Here is a 22,009-nt window from a genome sequence, read left to right as displayed (position 1 = left end):
CGGATATGTAGTGGTCTAGCTTTTTCTGCTATCTATTCGGCACCGCACTGCATACAGGAAATCAGATAAACAACATGAACTCATGCAATCAGTCTCCGGACATATTTAGACCTCAGGTGCAATGCAAATACGATTATACAAGCGATTGCGTACTAGCTTTTGCTTAAGATTGCTAGACGGAGCAGCACAATCGCTACAGATTCTTCAAGATTTGCTTTTCCTAGACAAAACTGAATGCAGCCCTAACTTCATAGGAAAAAAACGGTATACAGAAGGGTATTTTCTCCGTACCAGATTTGTTTCGAGTTTGTTCTCTTTTACTCTCAGACCGCATTGTTCTGTAGCCGTTATTGGCCGCAATTTTCCTAACAAGCTCGATAGATTATTGCCTTTCCTTTTCTCCAGTACAAACGAGGTACCTGTGCGAAACATATTTTGTACAACCGACCCCTTGTGTTGGATAAGCAGGAAGATAATGAATCAAGATATTCTTGTCACTAAGTTTGCGGTACCATTTTGTCCTGTGTGTTGTGTTTGAGATATGCAATGAGAAAGGTAACCGTTATGCTTTCTGCTCATCCTGAGTAAACTTTATTTACTTCAATTGTTCATTTACTACCTTGAAACAATTGTCTACTTCTGCTTGAAAGGAGGCAGACAAGGAAATGATCGTTGATATATCAGGGCAAGGCGAAGGTCGTGCTCCTCAAATTGGCGTCACAATTTTAGCCATGAAAGCAATTACAAACGTTGGTGGCAACCGTTCTCCCATAGCAAGACCTTGATTTGTGCCAAATAGTTGCCCGACAAAAAACATACAGGCGTTCGTAAGGTGGGCTGGCACGTATTTCAGTAGCTGCACCAACACAATGCTTGAGAACCAAGCGATCCTTTCTGTGGGCCCTCCAACGCAGCTTATTATAAGTCTTGCCTTGAACGTTGAAAGATCTTCAGAGGCATGTTCATTGTCGGATGTAAACTTGAGAGTTTTTATTAGGTGGTACACGATAGAACATAATGGTAACTCTGTTTTAGGCAGAGTTGCAGTTGAGCGTGGTAAATGATTTACTGCCACTCATCTATACCCTACTGAGTCTACGCTAGAAATTCTTCAACAGTGGAGGAGCGATAGAGCTACCTATCCTAGAGGTGATATAATGTGAGGGCTTCGTCTAGATGACAGGGCACGACCAAAAATTCGCCACCTTTGTCACTAGTAGATATTCCGATAGTTTTAGATTTGACCAACTCACCAACTTCCCAAATGCCTAAGCGCTGTTCTAGTGTGATATTTCACACTTTCTTTCACTTTTCAAAATAAAATAATTGCGGTTGGAATTTTCTTCTCTAATACAACGACATAGTGTCTAAGAAGAGATCTTAGACGGTTAGCGCTACCCCCGACATTTAGTGGCTGAAATTGAGGGACCTATTTGGGAAACACGACCTTTGTTTTATCGCCGATATAGCGACAGCTGTTTCCTTGTCTGCTCCTCCCAAGCAGAGATGGACAGTTGTTCCAAGGTACTAAATGAACACTCGGTGTAAATAAAGTTTACTCAGGATAAGCCCAAAGCAGAGCGGTTACCTTTCCTCAATGCCCGTGTGCGTATATCTCACACGCACATGACAAAATGCTACTGCAAACCCAATAAGAATGTCCTAATTCAATATCTTTCTGCACAGTCCACACAAGCTAAGAGGTCTCTAGCTAAGGGGTAAGAGTATGAAACGTGGTTTGCACATCCACCTCCGTTTGCACTGGAGAAGAGGAAAAACAAGAACCTATCAAACTCGCTAGGAGAATTGCGGTCAATAACGGCTACGGATCAATGCGGTCTAGGAGTAAAAGAGAACAAACTCGAAACAAATCTGATATGGAGAAAATACCCTTCTGTATACTGTTTATTTCTGATGCAGCTTCTGAGCAGAGCAAATCTTGGAGAATCCATTGTTATATTAGCAGTACTAGTACTGCGCAAATCAGAGGTCTTGCCATGGGACAACGGTTGGCGTCAACGCTCGCCATTGCTTTCATGGCTAAGATTGAGGCACCGATTTGGGAACACGACCTCTGCTTTATTGTCGATATATCGACGACTGTTTCCTTGTCTTTTCGTCTCAAGCAGAGATGGACAACTGTTTCTAGATTTTAAATGAGTAGTCGGAGTATATAAAGTTCACTCGGGATAAGCCCAAAGAAGAATGGTTACCCTTCCTCAACGTCCAAGTGCATATTTCAAACAGAACGCACAGGACAAAGTGGTACCGCAAACCCAGTAATAAAAATATCTTAGTTCACTTTCTTTCTGCCCATCCCACACAAGTTAAAAGGTCGGTAGTACGAAACATGTTTCGCACGGCCACCTCCGTTTGCACTGGAAGAGAAGAAAGACGAGAATCTATCGAGCTTGCTAAGAAAATTGCGGTCAGTAACGGCTACACACCTATGCGGTCTATCACAAAAAGAGCACAAACCCGAAATAAATCTGGTATGGAGAAAGTACCCTTTTGTGTACCGTTTATTTCCGATGAGGTTAGCGCTGCTATTCGGCGGTGTCTGAGGAAAGCTAAACTTGAAGAATCTGTCGCCATCGTGGAGCTCCCCCTAGTAACCTTAAGCAAATACTCATTCGGAATCACCTATATGATCGTATTCGCACGAGACCGGAGTGTAAAATATGCCCGGATAACAACGAGGGTGATTGCATGAGTTCATGTGTTGTTTATATGATTTCCTGTGTACAGTGTGGTGACGAATACATAGGAGAAACGGCTAGACCACTATGTATTCGAATCAAAGAACATCTGGACGGCAAAAGGAAATCATGTGACTCCACTGCATTGGGTGGTCACAGGGTGTGGCGTCATAACGGAGAAGATTTTGAAGTTAAGATCAGGATTTTGGCGCACGAACCTAGCATTGCGGCGCGCAAGGCTCTGGAGGCTTTTTGGATCCACTCCAAGAGTCCAAATATGAATCGCAAGGAGGAATGCCTCTCCATTACGCGGGAACTCGTGCCTTATTTAAGGTTGATATTTGATTGCGCTAGTCACCTCACATCAGGTATCTAGCAGTGGCAGGATAGTCAGCTGATCCTAAGGTACGATGTTTTCTTCCACTGGTAGCTATGAGGCCCAACGGTTAACGTAGGACTTTCTTTGTTGGGCGGATAAGGCGTTTGATCGGATTAATCACGTTCGATTTCACCCCTTTCAGGCTCTGAAGAAGGCGATATTGCCGAAACGTTAGCCACGAATAAAGGACTATAACAACCTCGTGTACGGCTCTACTAAAGAAAACAATTATTGAAGTACTAGTACTAGTATTAGTATTACGGCGCGCAAAGCGCTGGAGGCATTTTGGTTCCACTCCAAGGATGAATAGCAAAGGGGAATGCCTCTCCAATACTCGGGAACACCTGTTCTATTTAAGGCTGATATTTGATTGCGCTAGTTGCCCCCCGCCACAGGTGTCTAGCAAGTGGCAGGATAGTCATCCAACCTTAAAGTACATTATTCTCTTCTACTTCTAGCTATGAGATCAAACTGTAAATTTAAGATTTTCTTTGTTCGGCAGATAGGACTTTTTAACGGCACCATTATCAATATCGCAGAACCATTAGCTACGAATAAAGGATTGTGACAACCTCGCGTCTGGCTAGATTAAAGAAAACAAAAACAGAAACACAGCCGTACAGAGGTTTATTGAAAACATGGAGAGTCCTTCGAAATGTACTAGAATAATATAAACTAAGTAGGCGGCAGAGAGCCTGGTACTGCGAATTCGGTAAGGGTTCGGCTATGACTGCATTCGATAAATTGGTACCACAATTAAGAACACTGACTTGATGCATCGGTTCGGCCTCAAGTTATTGCTATGATCCGTAATAATTTTTATGATGAGAAGACGGTAGCATACAATTTCCTTAATACCCCTCTTTGTGAATTCCTGAGGGAAATTTTCATCCCTCTCATAAATTACATACCTGTATTTACTCATGGAGAGATTCCAACGTTGTTATTGTAGTGACATACTGCCTTCGAAGGTATCAGGGTGGTACCGGTAATGGCTATACGGGATCGTCGATTCTGGGGAAGAGGGTGATTCCGTCCATTTCTCCCTGTATGAGTGGGAACGAACGACACCGGAGTGCTATTTCTTATGACGGCTTTTGTTGCAAGGCGCAACGTTTGTGCCCCGCCTCCAGTTCGCCCGAAATCGCAGGCGGGCCGTGGCGCAAAGGTTGCACATTGCAACAGAAGCAGTCGTAAAAAACAGCGTTCCGGGGTCGTAAGTTTACACCGGTAGAGGGAGAGATGAACTAGATCACTATCTTCTCCACAATCTACGACCCCGTATAGCCATATCGGGATGATGCTTTTTACATAACGTCTATGTAACGATGCAAGCTGGCTGAGAAGTCGCAGTGCTGCAATGAAAATGACTTGTTCAGCAAAATGCTTCCTCCTGCTCGAAAACCTCCCAAATGTTCGTTTTTTTTTTCCTTTAAACACGTATGACCTTGAGAGAACACAGAGCAACGATGCTCACACGTTCCATTTACATATGAATTGATATGGTCATTTCTTCTAAAATCAGGTGAAGGCCGGTCACGACGACCCAAGATGTCGGATGAGCTGGGTGTCGACAAAACAGTAACAAAGGATGAAAGCAAGGCATCTCCGCCGCGTGATGAGAGAAAAAGAGTGAGTCTAAAACATCTTGAATATTTGAAGGCATCACCCCACGAATCTGAGGTGGTGCTGATTTCAGGTGGAGTATTTGTATGCGGGATAGAAGATTAAGGGGAGAGGGGTGATTCCGTCCATTTCTTCCTAATTGCCGTAAAAAAACGGCCCGGAAGATGCGGCGCCGCACAAGACTGGCGCGCTCCAATCAAACCTCTTGTACAAAATGGTGCGCCAAAACGAATGAACACATGCCGTATCTTCCGGGCCGTTTTTTGAGCCAATTAGCAAGGAATGGACGGAATCACCCCCTCTCCATAATCTACTATGCCGTATAGGAATACTCCAACCTGAAATCCGTACCACCTCAGATTCGTCGGGTGATGTCTTTAAAAGCGCTCACTGACTCATAATTTTTACAGAGAAAGGTCGCAAAGAAGCAGAAAGCAACAAGAAGAAAGGTGATTATTGTGAAGGCGGATTAAATTAAGCCCAAACAGAATTACTATTGTTCCAGGGGACATTTCTGAGGAAAGGAGAGGACATTCTCGACATTTCTTTGCACATTAGGGTTAGTTTTAACAGCACTACGTAGTAGACAATCAATTATGTTTCTGACTGTTTTTTTTTACAGAGAGGACATCTTCGACGAGGTCCGACTGCGACCGAACCCAGCGACAATCGCTACAAATGGTGTGCTGCTCTGCTCTCAGTATCAGTAAGTTCAGAGCGAGATCTTCGCAGCATAGTTGAGCAATAATGCTGAAATGATCGGATCGTGGTCGTGCCACACGGCAGAGCGATCCTTTTCAGCGCATCAGTGCTAGCGATATTTTCGTAGTAAGTAGTAATTTTCGTAAAATTATTATTCTGTGTACACAATCTCCTTTTTCCTCATAATTAAGACCATTCCTTTTTGGTCACCGTTTCAAAAAAACAAAAAATTTAAAAATTAAATAAGGAGAACGGATATCGTTATTTGTGAGCATAGTAATGCAAGAGTGGGCAACACAATTATATGCACATTCTAAGGAAATATTCTGTGTATTGTAATTACGGTTAATTTATAGCTTTTAAGCTACTTAATTAAATAACTTATAGTCGATTAATTACAGTCAAATAATATAATTTCTACTATTCTTGATCCTGCTGCTATTATTCGTTTGTTTTCGTATACCAGGATCAAAAGGACCTGTCTTATAACGCATCACTTTCGATGCGACGCTGTTCTCATCAGTATGCAGGTGGTTCTACGCAAATACAGCGCTGTAAATAGTGTTTATTAGACGCAAGTTTTCCACATAACTACGGTGAACTTCCTTGATTTGCTCTTGTATGGGGTTTTTGCGAATGAACATAAAGTCGAGTAAGATCACTGGAGTATCAATCCACTTTGGAACGCGTTCTACTGGAATTCGTAATAGTTGAGGTTTTGGAACGCGTGTTGGCCTATACAATGACTTGAGGGGGCCAGCCGATGATCAAGTCAGTGTTTTTATTCCCCCAGACAGTTCTGGTACCAATTTGTAGACCCCGAAAGGATGAAAGGATGAAAGGCTTGGTGAGCACTAGGGTGGAATTGCTGGAACTGCTAAGGTAATCTGACCTTCTCATTGTTCCCTGGGAATGCATTGGAGTCAGAAAAAAAAAACAGCTGGATTCTTATTTCCGGAGAATTGCCAAAAATGCCGGATCAACACCTTCAAGCGATATAAAAATCTTTGCAACTATCACAGCGAAAACGCAAAATACTGCGTGAGAATAGAGAAAAGTGTACAGAAAAGTAAATAAGATAGGACATAAAAAAATAGATGGATCAAGAACGACGAACTGATCAATTTACCCGACGAAGAAAGTCCCTACACACCTTTCACGAAATGAAACCTGGTATAGTGGATATAACTATTGGCGCATGTGCAAGGAGTTGTCTCCTTGAAAATTTCGTAGTTTATTTCACGTAATTTCATAATTTCACCTTTAGAGGCATAACCCCACCAATTTGGGGTGGTAGGTTTCAGCCGGATAATGCCTATATAGGTCGTGGATTGTGGGAAAGATGGTGATTCCGTTCATCTTTCCCTGTATCAGTGTAAACGGACGACCCCGCAACGCTGTTTGTTACGACGGCTCCTGTTGCAAGGCGCAACCTTTACGCCCCGCCACCGCCGGCGATTTTGTCCGAATGGGTTCTTCACGTACCACACCAGATTCGTGGGTTGATGTCTTTAATCCACTCTACGCAGTTCCAGTCACTCAGTCCCATAGGTGTGAAGAGTTGTTAGATCAGTTTTGAAGAGTTTGACGATGAAACTGCCAAGCCATCACCGCTCTGTTCGGAATTTGTTTTCTATATTCGTTAGGATGTCTCACGTCCTCGCTTTGATACCTGCGGAAGAAACCTCACCTTCTAGCAGATTTCTATAGCTCAAACATCAGAAATTTCCGCGAAACCTCTTGGCTGTCTACAACCAGACATGTCTGCGGCAATCTCTAAGTGTACGTAAGAATTCCAAACGGACAGAAAGAGGTCACTAACTTATATGATATTACTACTTCAATATTATGAACCACACGCCTTTTGTTGTTTCTAAGTTATCTACAGTACAGATAAGAAGTTTATGGCATGAGTTCCGCGAACTTCGCAATTACAAACCACCCGATTTCACAGCTGAGGCGTATGAGAAGAACGACGCGAAAAACAGGTACGCGAATCAAAACAAAACAATTTTATTCAAATCGAGATCGATCAACGTCCCATCGACCAGCGGAGTACTTGCACCTGCGTTCAGCAACTGATAGAACGATAGCCGATACGGCAATGGTGCAGATGTACTGCCCGCTGCTTCCTTTCCTTATTCTTGGAAGTTTTTTTTTTGTCCTTCTTCCTGTAATGTCCACGACTAGGGCTCTTCGTCCATAGTCATATTCGTAATGAAGTAGTTTTCGTAGATTTGGTACCAGTACCTTCGCCGGGTACGTAATGCATCAGGCCGACACAATAGCCGACGGATATCATAGTAGGCTCGAAACGAAGTAAAGGGCGGTGCAGTTGCGCAAGCGGCTGCACTCGAAGCGGTGCGGCGGAACGTAGCGTTTAGAATCGAGGAACGACTCTTTCTAGCACCATTCCACGTTCGCGATGGTTCCTCGATCCTAACGGCTGCACTCCACAGCACTGCTTCGACCGCAGCCGCTTACGCAACTGCTCGCACTTCATGTCGACCCGACTATAGGTGCTACGAATCTTTCCATTCACCAGATGTTATTTAGTTCAGATACAATGACATCTTATGCATAGACGCAACAAGAGTTCGACTGAAGGCTCGCTCCGAAAATGATGACTACATACATGCTAACTGGATTACAATGCCGGATAATCAAAAGTACATTTGTACACAGGTTAGAGTAGAGCAACAACGCCGATTTCTGATCTCTTCGGACATCGATTTAGGGACCTCTCGCCGAATCTGTGGAAGACTTCTGGCACATGATTTTTACGGAAAAAAGTAATGTCGTGATAAAGCTCTGTCACTTCGTTGAAGGTAGGCTCAGAAACCGGACAATACCTCATTGTTCCAAGAATCTCATGAATAGATTTAGGTGGTCATGAAAAGTGTTACCCATATTTCGCATCTGAACCGAATATACCTGTGGCATTCGGTAAACTCTACAAAGTCACTGTTAAAAGATGCTATGAGCCTGATCCAACCGGAACAATTCAACATAAATTGATCGAAATAGAAGTTTTGTAAGTAAAAATAGTTCCAACGTAATAATTTGTTCAAAATCGGCAGCTTAGTAGCCAGTGATTGAAGGGAGAAAATCGGAATCGAGAAGACGACAGTAGCTTTTGCTTTTGCCCTTTATTTGCATTAACGACAAGACTACGACAACATGTCATCTTCCATTGTATCTGTTCTACTGATGCTAAATAAAAATTTGGCAAAGTCAAGCTCTGAAAACTAGTGTCTAACTTACGTTGCCCAACAAATCTCAGCTATTTGAGGTACAAATAAGTTTTGATGGTTTTTTTTTGCAACTTTGAAGCTTTATTCAGAAAATTCGTATAATGCATTTTATTCAAGGTTTTGTCCATCGTTAGCTATGACTTTTCTCCGTCTTTCAGATTCCGTTCGCATCCCTCCATTTTTCATCCCCGTCCTGATTAAATGCAAAAAACCTTCCGATTTTGTCTCCGGGGCCATGGTCCGCACGTAAAAACGGCGTTCGACGAGTTCATACGGAACTCAAACTTCCTTGTTTTGGCACCATACCCTTGGCCTTGAAATTGCTTGTTGAATCACTTCTAAGGTTTTAGCGGGTTCGTATTGAGTTTGGCATGGATATTGGTCTGATAACACCTCCACATCAACTTCTCCAAACTTTGCTGGCCTCTCTTTACGTTTTTTGTCGCTGGTGTAAAAATTGCCACTTTTAAAACCCCGGAATTACCACTCACGTGATTTTATTTATGGAGCATGTTCCCTATATTCTTCACACATCAATGTCCGTCAGCTGTATTTTCTTCAAACTAAAACAAGAAAGCAGCGCTTACCGCAAATCGCGTTTAGTGGGCACAAAGGTTGACATAGTTAGAGTATAAAGAAAGTAGATTGTTTACACTTTAGTAAAATGAAATTTACCGATTTTTAGAGAGAACTGATGACGCCTTAACATGAATATAGTTACAAAATGGTACGATGCGATTTACTGCTAGTTACGCCATCTTCTGTAAATCCCTCAAAACTGATTTGTACCCCCAATACATATCGATTTGAAGCACTAGGAGTAGCTTGCTGCTCAAACTTCTCATTCAAATGGTGACTGATTCAAATCACCTGTTCAGAGGAACAGTCGCAAAAGTGCATCACATAGCAAGCTTAGATTGGCCCGATCACACAGCACCGAGCAATCCTTTAGCGGCTGTGACGATCTTGAAACTCGCACGGATGCTAAGCGCTGGGCGTCCAATCACAGTTCATTGCTCTGCTGGGATCGGAAGAACAGCTACATTCGTAGGTTCGATGTATTATCTTCGTTATCCTTTAATTCTACCAACACATTCATCCCAAAATCTTACTTTTGTCTTATTGTAGGAATTGACTACGCTAGTCAGAAAATAAGGCAAAATGCAAACACTTCGATGGGAGACGTGCTCAAAGAGCTAAGACAGCAGCGTCTTTACGCCATACAGTCGCCGATACAGTACACCTTCCTACACATATGCATTCTGGAAATGTTTCTTGAAGTAGGACTCACAGAACACCTGTTTAAGCTACTGATCATTTGTTTATTTTCTAGGAAGGAGTGGTGGTACGCGATGGAATCGTTCTTGAATACTATGAAGCGTACACCAACATGCTGAAAAAATACTCCAAATCATATCCATATAGTAAGGAACGGTTAGCGACGACCTGAGTACACACACTGAGGAGATATAGTCTGATTTTTTCTCACATATATTTTTCTTCACTTTTATGCAGATTAACAAGACGTTAAAGCTTCTTTCTTTCCTGGGCTCATGAGAGTAAAATGAGAATGACGTTTTGAGAACCTTCCACAGATAGTTGGAGTTCGGCTTCCACAGAGGTTCAGGAAGGCTGAAATGGAAAATTTGCTCTTCACAGTACCTATACAGTCTATGTTGTTGTTAAAAGACTTTCTTTGCATTTGAATAGATTTATTACATTAAATTCTACTAGTAAAAAGGAGAAAACGAAACATGGAGTTCAAGCCGTAATAGAGGCTAATTCAGTCGGCATGTTAACGCTACAAGGATGACCAACCATCAAGGGAATAAAAACACAGATATAAGCGTAGTCATGCACAGTTCCCATTAATAGTCAGAAAAAGGCATGTGAAACGCTCAAGTTACACCGTTGTCCTAAACAATGCAACTTATTACGAATTCTACAACGATGGTAATTCGTCGTGCGTCTGCGACTGTGCATCTTGTAGATGCTTCTGCTGTTTTTTTGAATTACATTAGTTGGATTCCAAACGTTGCATGAAGATGGAATTGCTAGCATTACATAAGAAGTTGGATTGTAGGAGGAATGCAACCCAGGCTGTTTCTCACGTCTTCTTGAACATATAGCAGGTGGGAATGAGCGTGGTTTTGCTCATAGTCTAAACTGCACCTTCACATCTATCTATTCCTGGAGAGACCTAACACCGTCAAATTCATGATATGCTGTCTTCAAAAATATGTCTACATTTGAAAGGTTGATTCTTCGCAATCACCAACAAAAACAACTGAAACAGGAATTGAAATTTTTCGCGAACAGTTAAAGAGAATCGAAACGTTCAAAACAAGATGTTTTCTCACCATACATCGGGATAAACCACATAAAGCAGGACAGATCATCAGGCAGTTTATCCTTGAAGAATCGCTCATAATTCCTTCTACTAATCTTGTCATCACAAGAATGCATTTTCTATTTTAACACAGTGTAATTTCGAATTATCGCACCAGGTGGCACTTTAGCAGGTGGTGGAAAGAAAAGGGAAGGATTAAGAACTTTTGAATTGACAGAGCCATCATGTGCACCTTCATTGCAATACCTTTGCAGCGTACTCTTAACTTTTACCGTTGCATTAGGTGAAGTTTGCATAAAAGGGCATTCACTTATGTTGTGCATGGGCTCAAACAATAAAAAGTGGAGTGGAGTTGTATGCGAACAAGAGACAGCGTTACCTAGGCGGAAAGTGGGGGGTGTTTGCTGTTTGATTATCAAATGTTGTTTTTTAATTGATACTATTCAACACAACACCCCTATTAAAAGCTGATTTCTTATTTGTTGATATACTGATTTCGAATAAAGGCAATTATCTCCCGACTTTATCCGGAATATTTATTGTAAAATACCGGTCTCCTAATGCATCCATATCTGACGACGAACAGCTTCTTGAACTGCTATCTGATTTTTGTTCAATACGAAGCTTTAATGTTATTGCCGGTGATTTAAATTTACAAATTGACTGGCAACATTCCAATCCTTCCAGTGGCTCTTCCGAGAAATTTCTCAAATTGTTTGAAAGTTGTAGCCTAGTTCAATATATCTTGGAATCAACCGCAGGGGATGCTGCTCTCGATTTCATACTCTCTTCGACACCTTTAGTCTCTCATAATCAGCTTCTTCCTCCTTTTTCCTCATTCGATCGCAATGTTGTGCATTCAGGATTGTTGAGGAAGCCCTCAGGTCAACTGTATTGCCATTGCTTGATCCTCATAATCCTCAATACGTCCGTCTCAATAATTATTTTGCTTGCAAACTGTAACTGGATCACTTTATTCAGTCAATACGAGTCCTACTCTCAACTATATCTCGGTTTCTGTCGTGTCATGTACTAAGCATTCTCAAAATTTGTTCCATTAAAATTCTCTGAACTGCGTAGCTCTCGATATCCACAACACATACACTCCCTTCTAGAATAGGCAAATTGGATGATGAAGCATGGATCAGATCATACTTAATAAGTATATAACTGTTAAAGTAGGTTATGCATATTCTGAAAAATCTCACTGCAAAAGTAGAGTAAACCAAAGTAGGGCACTTTTTCCTCACAACTCCTTTTGTATGCAGTAGAACTGCCAACTTTTATAGAGTTGTACATAACGTTACACTATGAATCTATGCAGACGATATTAAAATTTACTGTATCTACAGTCCGCATAAACGAGATGACGGTGACCTAGTAAATTATGAAACCAACGGATTTTTGTTGAAATAGTCCAAACAACTAAAGATCTAGGAGCAGTGCTTAGTTCTTTGATGAAGTACCGATTAATAACATCTTAAAGAACTCTTTTACGGTACCATTCACAATCCTACGCAATGTACGCTGCAATGATCCAAAAATCCCTACGTTGTTGCGTTAACTCATTTGGAATACTGCTCACGAATCTGGAGTTCCTATGCCAAAAAATACAGAGCTAACTCTGAGAAATTCAAAAAAAAAATCACAAGACTAGTTTTCGTCAGAATTGGATATGTGCACCAAAACATACCTAGTAACAACAATCGAATAAAAATACTACCACTGAAACCTTTGTTTTGTAACAGAATTGTTCCAGATTTAGTGTTTTCCTTCCGAATACTTCGAAATAAGGCTACGTTGTTCCAGGAAAAAATGGGTTTTCAGACTAAGTAGTTCCAGAATAGGAGGATTTGAAGTATATAGTATAGAATTCAACAGAATGTACCCTCATCTCTCTAATACGTTCTTCATTCGAACAGCTAAAATGGTTTCGTCTTCTTCTTATGCATGTAGTTATGGCTCGAAACATCTAGTTTTGGAACGCATGCCAAGAGAAGTTGATCTACTTGAACTTTTCAACCTCGAAACCTCGACCCTGTGAACCTTTTTTCCTGATTTCATCCATTCCCAATGGATACAACTCATCTTCCTCAAAAAAAAAAAACATACACACACCTACAACGTTTGCTAACCAATCCTAGGTTAGCAAACGTTGTAGGCTCCTTTCCCCTTACCTTTACGATATTTAGAGCGTTTCTCCCAAATTCGCCTTAATGTCAACCTTTCGATACTTTTAATTCTTTTATTTTACTGTCTCCTTTGTTTGCCATTTGTCATTGTTTCACTAATTATGTCGCTAGCAGCTAGATTGAGTTTATTTTTTCACCTATATTTTTCAAACTAACCATCCGCTTTCTACATTATTAGCAGGTATCAGACAAGTACTAATGTTTCCATCTCTACACCCCGATTGAGCGAGGTGAGCCAATATACCCGTTTGCCGAAGTGCCTGTCCTGTACCTACGACTTTTATGAGGAGGATACCTTGCTGGCTGATGTGAACGGATGCCACTAATATCTATGCCTCCACTTCGATAACTTCTCTGATCTTAATAACCTAACCTCGTGCGTTTTGTGCGCATTTGAGTAAATCATCTTTGCCGGAATCGCACACGAGATTAATCCATGGTAACTGTATTCTTTTTTATTTCCATGTATTTTCTGTATTTGTTTGTATTCATGTTCGCCACATCCTTTTGGGATGGCATTGAGCGTAATAAATAAACGAACAAATAAATAAATATTCGACCGCAAAAAATGATTTTAAAAAAACGACAGTCCTCTAGTAATCGGGAATTTCAAACCTGTCTAAGAAAGATGCGGTTCAAAAAAGTGTTGGGATCATCCAGAAAGCACTGATCGTATACAGACTGAATGAGTTCAGTATACTCATTGCGCACGTCTATAGGAACAGGGCTGCACAAGCTGTGTCTTGTCTAAATGAGAAATATGAGATATTCCTTAACACCTTAACTTGATCCATCTACCTTAATATGGTCTTTCACTGATGTTGGAGAGTAGAAGCTGCTGAAGGTACAGTGCGGACACAAATACATTGGCTTTTTGATATGATACTAAAAAAAGTTCTGAATTTTTTGCGAGACATAGTAGACATCAAAAGAGGATTCTCCTGAACCTGAAGCACATGTCGCTCGAGATGTTTCACATTGGTCTCAAAACACAACCTGCAGGTATTGCGAGGTTGTGAACGAACGCTGAACGCCGAATCAATGAAGGGAGTATTAGAAACAGCGCCGTCAGCTATTAGTTGACTCGCCGAAACATGACTGAGAGGAAGAAAGCTAGATGCTGCAAAATTTGAATTATAATAACGAAATAATGTTCTTCCCAATCCGCAGTAGTGGATGTTTATATCGTCCCCTTCAACAAACCTACAGTCTTTCTTTTTTTGGCGTAGTTTCTCAATCGCGTCGGATTTATTCATTTATTTGAAAACACCTACGAGTGTGTCATAAAACAAAAAGAAGATGGAACAGAGCTCACTAGAATTTCGCCTAAGTTTTACGCAAGACTGGCCCTTCACAGCGTAAAGTATTGTGGATTGGCAAATATTTAATAATAAAAATATCCAAATCTAAGTTGCTCTTGCTTCTGCATATTATGTGTGACGCTGTAAACGCTAAGTGAAAGATACTAGCAATTACGGAATTGTGTTCCAACATCCTGTACAATGGTTCCTAGGCCATTTATCTCTCATGGACTAGGTTGGCTATCGTTTCAGTGATAGCTGTCTTAATAAAAATGGCCCGTGAGAGGCAATCAACTTTCAAAACAGAAATGGTTGGAACACAAAGTGATGCAACAATGAAACAATTTCATACCATTGGTGAAAAAATGCAATAAAGCAAGAAAACCACTTAGCTTCAAATGTAGTCTTAATTTTGGTGTGATTTCAAACTAATAGTGTAAGTAGCGTAGAAAATAAGCATAACAAATGAATTGAGGGAATAAGAAATGATTGAATCAACAGAAAAATAGCAAAAACTTTGGAAGAAAGCTGTGCTATGAACTGTTCTCACCGGTGGTTTTGCTTGTTCGAATATCCAGTGATGTGCCATTGCAAACACTGTTTATGATATCATTAAGGCACGTTATAACCTCCGGATCTTGCCGTCGAAAAATCTGGCGGTCGCCAAAACATCTAAAAAGAACAAGTGCTAGTGTGCTCTTTAGACAAGGTATTCAAAGATAATTCTACAGCATCTACACATTTACGGTAACAGGCGTAAGCCGCGTTGTAACATGACGACGCGGACGCGTCTTCTTCGAAGGTGCACACTGAGCCCTTTCTGCAGTATGCGGAAAACTCACCAGAACTGGACCTCTCTTCTTTTTAGTTGCATAGTTTTTAATTAATTGTTCCGTACATGTAGAGGATTATGTAGTTTTAGTCAAATTCTTTCCCATTAGTTTCATCTGTTTGTTTTTCTCCTACGGTGCCTCTAAGATCTTATTTTGTAAGAGATCTCACTTCTCTTCGATTTGCTGTGTAACTGTACACGATTTCCGAAATTTGTTACCGAAAAAACCTTTTTTCGGCTAATTCAAAAGATACTCCTGATTCCAGGTTATTCCTACAAGACCTCAAATTAAAACTTAGAAACTAGACTTGCACCCCCTTTCTGTGTAACCATACCCTCTTTTAGAATGGATTTTGGGAACCTAGCATAATTCCGACTGCAACAAACACTGATCATGCATAATTACACAAAAAAAAGAAACAGAAATTGAATCTCTACAAACAAATATCTCAAAGGAATCGCAGGAGCAAAAAGAAAAACAATAAAACTAACTTGATCAAAGAAATTAAAAAATTAGTAAGCCTAATTATGGACTATTGAAAAGAGAAAACTGAAAGGCTGTAAAAAGAACAGAAAGAAAAGAAGTCTGAAGAGTTTTCCACATACTGCACAGAGACTTCTGCACGCCTTCATCGACAAGGCGTCGCGTCGTCTTGTTACAATATGTCCTACTCCAACTGCAGATGCTGCCTCCATAAACGTTCCATGAATTGCACAAACATAGATGCGATAGTCGGAGCCGGTGCTCTGACCCCCCTCACTTTTGAACGGTTAGGGAAAAGAGCTCCTTCACTTTTAAACGGTTGGCGAAATTACCTCTTTCACTTTTGGACGGCTATCGAAAGGATTCCCTTTACTTGAGCTGCACCCCATGAGCTGAACCCCATTCACCTGAGGAGAGTCCGGCTTCTCCCTATCGCACCTATGTGCACAAAGCCGATTGATTTGATGGAAGTACTACATGACCAAGCAAATCAGTAATATTATGAAGATTCAGGAGTACAATGGATCTCGTCAAAAACAGATCTTGATCTTGAATAACAACATCCCAACCAATCCAAAGTACATAACTTTTATACTCTAAAATCTTAAAGAAGAGAGTGGAATTTTGTCGTCCTGCAACCAAAAAAAACTTCACTTGGTACCAGCAATAATTAAGAAAACAAATAGTCTCAAACACCCACCTGTAAAGTAAGGAATTTATGTCATTTTCAAGTTTCTCTTTGAAGCAAACTGGCTCATTCTGAAAGTGTGAAAGTATACAGTAAAAGTAAAAGTACAACGATATGAAAAGTGGAAAATTGAAGAAGAAGAAGACAATAATGAACCGCGACGTTGTGGATCTTCCTTATGTGTACACGGATATTTGAAAGATGATATGTTGACGAGATATCACAGAGAGGGCACTTATACATCGGCTGCTGCAAATGGTGCCTAAATGAGTGATAGGCGACACTAGTTAGTGAAAAAATAGATTTTATAAGCAACAGAGACCACAAATGATATATTTGTGAGGTGATTGGAAGAATCTCATGCCTATGCCGCCTAATATGACACTACCTTGGGTCACTGTTTCGACGATCTTTCAAGATAGTGAAAACGAAAACCATTACCTATACATTCAAAAACAACATCCCTAGTGCAAATGTCAGCTTGCTAGAAACAGATTATATAGTCGCATCAAAACAACATGAAGCAGTTGTTGAACACAGTTGCACAAGCGGCGGAGCATAGCGGTTGAGACCGGGTGGAGACCGCTGCTGACACCATTACTCGTGGTAGTTGGCGATTGTTTCACCTTGATTACAACCGTTATTCTCACTGCGCCGCTTCGAGCGCATCCGCTTATGTAACTGCACCGTGGTTCATGTCATTTTGACCCTACTTGACCCCTGTATACAAGAGATTCTGCACTAGAACACTCAATTATTCGAGGAACGTCATCTCGAAATAGATCCGAGTATTCGAATCGAGCTTTCAAACTATGGGAAAAAATAACCGAATAATCGCATCTAAGATCCAAATACAAAAGAGGTTATAGAGTGGAAAAGGATTTCGCTATGATGATTCCGCCAGAGACCTAATTCACTCAACAGCAATTTCATATACAACATGAATGAACTAAACCAGATATTTTCTTACGAGTAGATGTGTGTCCTCCTCAAAGTAGACTTCACTTGAATCTTGCATAATCGACAGAATGCTGTCCGACCAGATTGTGATCCAGGCTCCTCATTCTAAACAAGACGTATAAAAACAAAAGCACATGCACAACTGACAAAAGGTGGTAAAAAACATGCAAGAACAAGACGACAATATTCGAAAACAATAGCAAGAAAACTGAAAGTGAGAGCTATATTGGAACAGTTTGAAGCAGAAGGCAACTTTATTCCCTTTACACTAGCATCACATAGTAGGCTCAAAATGACATGAAGAACTATGCAGTTGCGGCTGCGCTCGAAGCGGTGCGGTGGAGCTAACGATTGGGATCGAGGTGGGACTATCGCGAACTGCAAAGATGAGTAATGCTAGCTAGGACCTCCTCTAAATCCTGACTTAAACTCCACCGCTTCGAGTACAGCCGCTGGCGTAAATGCACCGAACTCCAGGTCGTTTTGTCCAAACTCCAGTTAGTGCCGCAGCTAAACGTCCCAAATTATGGGAACTCAAGTATGCTTGCTCTCGATACAAATATGAACGAAACGAAATCATACCGAATGTTGTTGCTTGCTTCTACAGCCATCTACACCCGCAGCAGGAACGAATTCCTTGGCATCCCAGTGACCTACAAACCATCTTTAAAGGCATCACCCCACGAATCTGGGGTGGTACGGATTTCCAATGGCCAAAGACTACACGGGGTCGTAGATTGCAGAAACGGGTAGGATCCCACTCATTTCTTCCTAATCGCCGTAAATTCGTCGTAGAAAAGTGTCCCGGAACGTTCGACGTTCTATAGGAGCGCGCCACCTTTGTGCATGCGGCGCTTCTTCCCTGCCGCTTTTTTTACGGCGATTAGGAAGAAGTGAGTGGAATCCCGTTCGCTTCTGCAATCTACGATCCCGTACAGTCTCTGGTCACCGGAAATCCATACCATAGCAGATTCGTAGGATGATGCCTTTAAATTATTTCTACATTTTCTACACGAATCCATTAGAAGGAAGAAGACCTTTAAAGAAAAACAAACTTTACAGACGGATTATTAATTCTCTTCATCTTAATCTTAATCTAACAGACCAATGAAATTTTGTAAAAATTCAGAGCAAAAACAAGTAGTCGATAATGGGAACAATAAAGTTTATGCCAAGCCCAGCATTGCTGCTAGGAATAGAAAGCTTAGTATCAGGTTATCTTTCTGTGAATGTGGTCGTTAGTGTCGAAAACGACCTCCTTGCCCCTCACCTGGTAGCAAAACTTTCCGAGATCAACTCTCCATACAAACAAATTAGCATACAAATTACTCTTTCTTCGTGGAAGGAACGTCAAGTTCCAAATTCTCACGAGAAACACCTTACGGCGATTCGCTTAGTTGAACAGACATTTTCGGTGCAAGGAATCCGAAGAGAAAATGAAAATTCCATCTATTCTTTCCAGAATCAGCACTACACTACAGTTACGTTCTTGGTTCGCATGCAATGCGTCACGCGCAAAAACCTTGCCCTTGCTCTAGCTTCACTGAACAACTATAGCACTGAAAGTGTCTAGTCAATTAAACTAAACATGCCGTTTGTTGCGCTATATCCTATTTTTTATTCCATCACATCAGCTAACAACCGTAGAACCAAATCTCAGATCCGTTGAACTCCTCAAATAAGAAGACCATCTGAACTATGAATTCCACTAAAATGTGGGTTAATCGTGAAAGAAAGAAAAAAGAGATTCGGTGGCTCAAAGTATATATTTCGGAACACTGAGAAGCTTTCAACAAGGCTTCCCCCTATGACGATGTGGGGCCAATCAAAATATCCCATAACTGCCGAAGTACAAAAAAAGTCGCTACTGCCTAAACAACGTTGAAAGAGGGAAGTTTTTCCAATGACAAAGTGAGTGCTTACTCAGTTAAAAATCGTAGCTTAGAAAACCAGTTGTAAAACAAGTTCGATAGGGAACCTGTAGACCACAACTCACTTTTCGTATCCTGAAACTTTCCTTCTGCCAAGGATTTATCCAGTTCTCTAGTCGGAGAATATCTAAAAAGAAAACTGAGTTAGACTAAAACAATAAGGGAGCACAACTAAAGGATCCAACAGCAGAACTCAACTGAACGCAGCATTTGCCTTCCTCTTCAAGTTGATATGATACCGAAGAAATGGAGATCCAAAATTTTCGTCAGCATTAACAGATCTACCCCAATTTAACTCCGAGGAGCGAGATGTACATGCTCCTGCTCCCTTGAATACTCGAGAATATAAACCTCAACTGAAGAATTACTTTGAAAGAAAACTACGTCTTGCTCTCCATAATCACCCCAGTCAGCCACACCAGAAGAAACTTCCTGTTCTGCACCTCCCCACTCCGGAACCTTAATCATAATCAGAGTTTCAAAACGAAACCTATGAACAATCTAGAATCCTACTTCGTCCTCGTATCCTTCAAGATCGAGCGAAGGCGGCACATCATCAGACCAACCTCCTTGCCCGCTTAACGTTGCCAGATTAGTTTCGAGGCCTCGCTCGTAGACAATATTAACACGTACGCGTTTAGTACTAAATTTTAATAATGTTTAATAGTAGAAAGAATTTGTCCACCTCGATCACCCTCAGTATCTTTCTACCTATCAATGGCTACGGGTACTTTACAATACTAAGGACGTAATAAATGCTGCACAATACAGACTCAAAACTTGATGAGTGATTTGGTCATACTTCTCAAGCTTAAGCACTATTATCAAGGGATGGAACAGTGAAGTTTGACCTTAAGTTTAGCTACAATTTCGCCACATTCTCCTTATCAAGAGGGCTTGGATATGGCCGGCATCAAACGTACTTTGTTAGCGCGACGCGTTACGTGGTAGAGGTGAGCAGTAGCCCACTAGCTCTAGTCGATCTGACAATTGCTGATGTTATATTTTCGGCACCATCGACGATGCGGATCGTTTAGTTTTTTCTTTTACTTTTTTTAAATATATAGTTTTTGTTTTTTCAGTTTAACGGTGTATGGAAAGATTATGCCGTCACTGATAAATCCTCTTTCAATAGTTTATCGCTACCTATATTTGGTTTATCTACAACCTTCTATTCACTGGTATTTCTCCCTGCAACTTTTACCACAGAATGAAACACAAAAATCCTAAAAACTAAGTTATGCGGCGGATAAAGGGATGTATAATCTCACTGGATACCCACATGCAACTTCTCAAAAACCCCAATACTTTCAGTTGCTGCTTTATTTCTGTAATGCTTCTCCGTTTTAGAAGATCCTTCCGATTGCACGAACACTTGTGTTTCATGTTCTCGCTATCAGTTCTTCTCAACGCTTTCATCTTTTTTCTTCTTTTCTTAATCCTTTATTAACCCATTTTCATTCGTGATGGAACTACAACAAAACTTCGCAAGGCTGCAGTCAGGTCAAAACAACATGGTGCTCGGTGCGTCTCCGTGTAGTGGCTGCGCTCGAAACGGAGCTACGCAACTGCATCGATACTCATGCCGTTTTGACCGGACAATATGAGAGAATTTTCGCATGGATGAAAACTTTTTGTTTAAAATTATTTCAGAATTATTTTGGTGTCAATGTTTGCATCTGATAAAGTACACCTAATAATGATAAAGACATCCGAGATCCACGAAATTTGCATATGAACACAACGAAATTCAGATGAAATAGTTGTCTCCCCAGTCTAAAAATACTGAAAGCTACTTGCCGGTGTCTGTAAAACGATAGAACTTCAACATATCAGGTTCTGGAAACTTTGTCACGAAAATGAAAGGAAGAATAATCGATGCAACTTAGCACACTGTGAACACGCACAAACTTTCAAGAATAGCATGCTTTTCTCCTAGTCACAATTTGTGGAAGAGTGGTTTGCGGAAGGAATCGTCACCGTACTCGCAAGAAATTAGCAAGAAGTAGCAACATACCAGCTATCGTAATCTGTGAGCGTTAAAATTGGCTTCTTTTCTACTTTAATTTCGAATAAGTCCTACTTTGAGCTTCAGAGTATGAACTAACGGTGGCTATTACTTTATCATGACTGAGCATTTATCAGGTGGTCATCGCTATCACGTGAGCTTGTCGAGTGTACGTAATGGGAATTTACGAACCTTCCGCTGTTCGTAACGTTGACGAAACGTACCGTAGGTGATGACGTCATTATGGTACAAACTGCCTGATAACAAAACCGACAGCAATTGAATTGAACACGATTGGATACACTGATGCACAAAGATGACATGGTAAAAACCACTGAGGAAGAAGTTTGTATGAAGAAGCCGAATTGCAAACATTTTTGGAATTTATCAACCTCGTAAAAATATGAGTGTGAGATATAGATAATCCTCATCAAGGAAATCGCTCCACAAGGATCTATCGCAACGTCACTGCTCTGTTCAGTGCAACAAGTAGGAGTTGAGTGAGTTTCATTAAGAGGAAACACCTGGATATCATGCGTTAAAAAAATGAAGCAAAATCACAGTTCACAATATAATTAAATACCTGAATCAATAGCATTAAAA

At 40.9% G+C, this 22,009-nt stretch overlaps 2 protein-coding genes across 4 annotated transcripts; one reads left to right on the top strand and one right to left on the bottom strand.

The window, feature by feature from the left end:
• Positions 1-4,629: 4,629 nt before the first annotated feature.
• Positions 4,630-10,110, top strand: RB195_002567 (uncharacterized protein; the record flags this gene model as incomplete). 2 transcript variants are annotated; one of them, XM_064199888.1, is made up of 11 exons in its annotated part: positions 4,630-4,710; positions 5,115-5,153; positions 5,210-5,263; positions 5,327-5,410; positions 7,300-7,394; positions 7,968-8,091; positions 8,144-8,234; positions 8,293-8,440; positions 9,539-9,711; positions 9,789-9,940; positions 9,994-10,110. In XM_064199888.1, 11 exons carry the CDS (start codon positions 4,630-4,632, stop codon positions 10,108-10,110), a joined length of 1,158 nt encoding a protein of 385 aa, XP_064055769.1. The 2 variants fall into 2 exon arrangements, with proteins under 2 accessions (XP_064055769.1, XP_064055770.1); XM_064199889.1 differs by lacking the exons at positions 9,539-9,711; positions 9,789-9,940; positions 9,994-10,110 and adding an exon at positions 8,508-8,568.
• Positions 10,111-10,283: 173 nt separating this feature from the next.
• Positions 10,284-22,004, bottom strand: RB195_002566 (uncharacterized protein; the record flags this gene model as incomplete). 2 transcript variants are annotated; one of them, XM_064199887.1, is made up of 17 exons in its annotated part: positions 10,284-10,292; positions 13,818-13,949; positions 14,001-14,087; positions 14,150-14,322; positions 15,054-15,175; positions 16,520-16,578; positions 16,664-16,769; positions 17,478-17,572; positions 18,050-18,120; positions 19,464-19,525; positions 19,597-19,618; positions 19,684-19,726; positions 19,783-19,857; positions 19,912-20,041; positions 21,599-21,663; positions 21,799-21,930; positions 21,990-22,004. In XM_064199887.1, 17 exons carry the CDS (start codon positions 22,002-22,004, stop codon positions 10,284-10,286), a joined length of 1,398 nt encoding a protein of 465 aa, XP_064055767.1. The 2 variants fall into 2 exon arrangements, with proteins under 2 accessions (XP_064055767.1, XP_064055768.1); XM_064199886.1 differs by lacking the exons at positions 16,664-16,769; positions 17,478-17,572; positions 18,050-18,120; positions 21,799-21,930; positions 21,990-22,004 and having other exon boundaries at positions 19,597-19,726; positions 21,599-21,648.
• Between the last annotated feature and the right edge of the window lie 5 nt (positions 22,005-22,009).

This window comes from Necator americanus, chromosome IV (assembly GCF_031761385.1).
Source record: "Necator americanus strain Aroian chromosome IV, whole genome shotgun sequence".
Lineage (NCBI taxonomy): Eukaryota > Metazoa > Nematoda > Chromadorea > Rhabditida > Ancylostomatidae > Necator > Necator americanus.
The sequence above is the reverse complement of the archived record's forward strand: the minus strand, read 5'-3'. Positions and strand labels throughout refer to the sequence as shown.